A 3124-nucleotide genomic window follows, 5' to 3' on the forward strand; every position below is an offset into this window, starting at 1 on the left:
AATCCTGCCCGAAACAGCTTCGACTAGGGCAATTCAGAGGTTAATTCGACCAGGATCCTGGTCGAACAGGATTCCTGGTCGAATAGTAATAAAAAAGAAAAGAAATCCCAGAAATTAAGGGAAAATTCCCAGAATTAAGGGAAAAAATTCCTGGAAATTAAGGAAAAATCCCAGAAATTAAGGGAGAAGTCCTGAAGATTAAGATAACTCCTAAGATAATAGGAATAAAAGCATATCATTGTAAATATGTAGGTCACTCCACGCTTTACGCAAAAACGATACACTGTAAGGGAACGAGTGAACTTAACTTCTGCGAAACCTAGTCACTGTTTCCCAAAAGTTGGGGGGAAAATGATAGGGGAGAAAATAAGGCCTGGGTATGTTATTAATGTTGCATTAATTATACCAGAATTAGGCTGAAAGTAAGGCCCATTTGAGAGGGACCAAAACCCTGAATATTAATTAATTTTATAATTAATTAATAAGGGATAAGTCAGCTAATAAGATGAGTCCTAGTGGAGAAATAAATCCTTATAGATTGGCCTCCAAGGAACCTGGTGGGATAAGGAATCAACTTCCTACCTCTTAGGACTCCAAAGTCCATTCTAATTCTGGGACTTTCCCACCAAGTCTCTTAACCCAAGTCCAATTCAAGGACTCCCAACATCTATATAAGGGGCCTCACCCCACAAATCAAAACTACATTTTTTTGACTTGATCCTTGACAATCAGTAAGGTACGTAGGCATCTTGTTAAGGCAGATCGAGTCACGAAACACAAGAGCAGTCAAATCGAGCCTCGAAGGTCACGTTCCCTAGTAATAAATACAACAATTATTATACCTTAGTTTTTAATCCATAACAAAAACCATGGCACCAAAAAGAAAAACAAGAACCGAGTCGTCTAATGGAAATACCGAGGATCAAAACAACAATATCCCAATAGACCAAATGTTCCACCTTATGCAACAACAAAGGATGATGATGCAGCAGCAGATGCAGCAACATCAACAACAATTTCAACAACAAATATTACAACAAGCACCACCAACGGTACCTGTAGTTACTTTTAAGCAGTTCCAGTCGGTGAAGCCTCCAGAATTCGAAGGGTCAGCGGATCCTACTAGGGCAAGAGCCTTGTTAAAAGAAATGGAAAAGGCTTTTGCGTTGGTTAGAGTTGAAGCAGATCAAAAGATGGATTTTGCGAGTTACTTCCTGAAGGGAGAGGCCAATTACTGGTGGGAATCTAAGAAAGCGCTGGAAGGCGAAGGTGTAATGAATTGGGATAGATTTACCGATCTTTTTCTGGAGAAGAATTTTCCCCATTACATAAAGAATCAAATGGAAATCAAGTGTTTTGAATTGAAGCATGGAAATTTGTCGGTCACGGACTATGAAGCCAAGTTCACTGAATTAGCTAGGTTTATTCCTGAGCAGGTAGATACTGATGAAAAGCGAGCCAAGATGTTTCAGCAGGGATTGAAGCCGTGGATCCGTAGCAGAGTAGCAGTGTTCGAACTGACGAACTATACAGTTGTAGTTCAGAAGGCCATGATTATTGATGGAGAAAGTGAAGCGTCTTAAAAGGAAAAGGGACCAGGAAGTTTTCCTAACCGCTCCAATAGAAGGCCAGGGTTTCAAGCCCGGGAAAATGTGAATTTCAGAAGGACAGAGCAGGACAACCAGGGAATGGGTAACCGACTTCCGGCCCCAAATCAACAAAGACTTATCTGACCACCCATACATGACTGCAGAACATGTAGGAAGAAGCATATTGAAATTTATAACAAGCCAAACATCACGTGCTTCAAGTGCAAGCAGAAGGGACACTACTCTAGGGAATGTCCGACAGGGAAGGTAGAATTCACTTGTTTCCAATGCAGAAGAAAAGGACACATCACCAACGATTATAGAGGAGCAGTAATGGCAGCCAACATTTCGAGGGTTTTGGCATTACCTCCACCACCACAGCAGAATCAGCCTAGGGCAAGGACTTTTAACATGTCAATGAAAGAAGCTGTTTCTAGTCTAATTTCATGCTTCTTCATTTCTCAATCCAGCATCTTTGAATATCTTCAGTTTAGCATGGAAATGGAAATGCTTCTTTGTTCTCTAAAACCTGTAAATAGGCTACCATATTCCATTTGCATAAAATCAATGCATATGACTGTCAAGTCACTATCAACTGCTCTTTTGAATTTGTTCATCAATTGAAGCTCAGTTAGCTCATCCGTTGAAGTTTTGTTGGATCATCCGTTGAAAGTCTTGTTGAACATCCGTTGAAGCTTTAGTTGATCATCCGTTGAAGTCTTGTGGAACATCCATTGAGCCTATCTTTATAGTAGTTAACTCCATTTCATTTATACAAGATTACAAGGCATCTAATATTTATAATTAGCCAACCTATCTTGCATATCAATCTAGTAGTCAATATGACTTAAAATATTCTACAACATCTAGTTCTGTAAGGCATTAAAATATGCATAAATGTGCTACTAAACATATTAATACATAAGCTACCCTATCAATGGATGTTAAAGTGATCATCCGTTGAAAGCTACAAGATCACTAAATTAAATATACTAAGTGTTTTGTTTAACATATCAACAAGAACACAACATATTCCTAACATTGGTGAAGATATCATCTACTTGTTGATCAGTCGGAACAAAATGAAGCTCAATTGTTCCTTCGTTGACATGCTCCCTAATAAAATGATATCTAATACTGATATGTTTTGTGAGTGAGTGTTGTAGTGGATTACCTGTCATTGCTATTGCGCTTTGATTGTCATAGAAGATAGGAATCTTTGTATAAGACAATCCATAGTCCATTAGTTTATTTCGCATCCAAAGAAATCTGAGCACAGCAAATGCCAGAAGCAATGTATTCAGTTTTAGCTGTCGATGTAGAAATTTATTTATGTTTCTTGCTCTGCCAAGCGACCAATATACCACCCCAATACTGACAGCCACCTGAGGTACTCTTCCTTTCAATTTACATCCACCAAAGTCTGCATCAGAATAACCGACCAGACTGAGATATGATTCTCTTGTATACCATAAACTAAGAGATGGAGCCCCTTTAGGTATCTCGGAATCCTCTTTACAGGAACTAAATGAGAT

The 3124-nt window shown here is 38.9% G+C and overlaps 1 protein-coding gene across 1 annotated transcript; it reads left to right on the plus strand.

Annotated features, from left to right (window-relative positions):
• Positions 1-869: 869 nt before the first annotated feature.
• On the plus strand, positions 870-1583 carry LOC141685233 (uncharacterized). Its single transcript, XM_074490346.1, has one exon. The coding sequence runs from the start codon at positions 870-872 to the stop codon at positions 1581-1583; it is 714 nt and encodes a 237-aa protein (XP_074346447.1).
• The last annotated feature ends 1541 nt before the right edge of the window (positions 1584-3124 follow it).

This window comes from Apium graveolens, chromosome 9, assembly GCF_009905375.1.
Source record: "Apium graveolens cultivar Ventura chromosome 9, ASM990537v1, whole genome shotgun sequence".
NCBI classification, from domain to species: Eukaryota; Viridiplantae; Streptophyta; class Magnoliopsida; order Apiales; family Apiaceae; genus Apium; species Apium graveolens.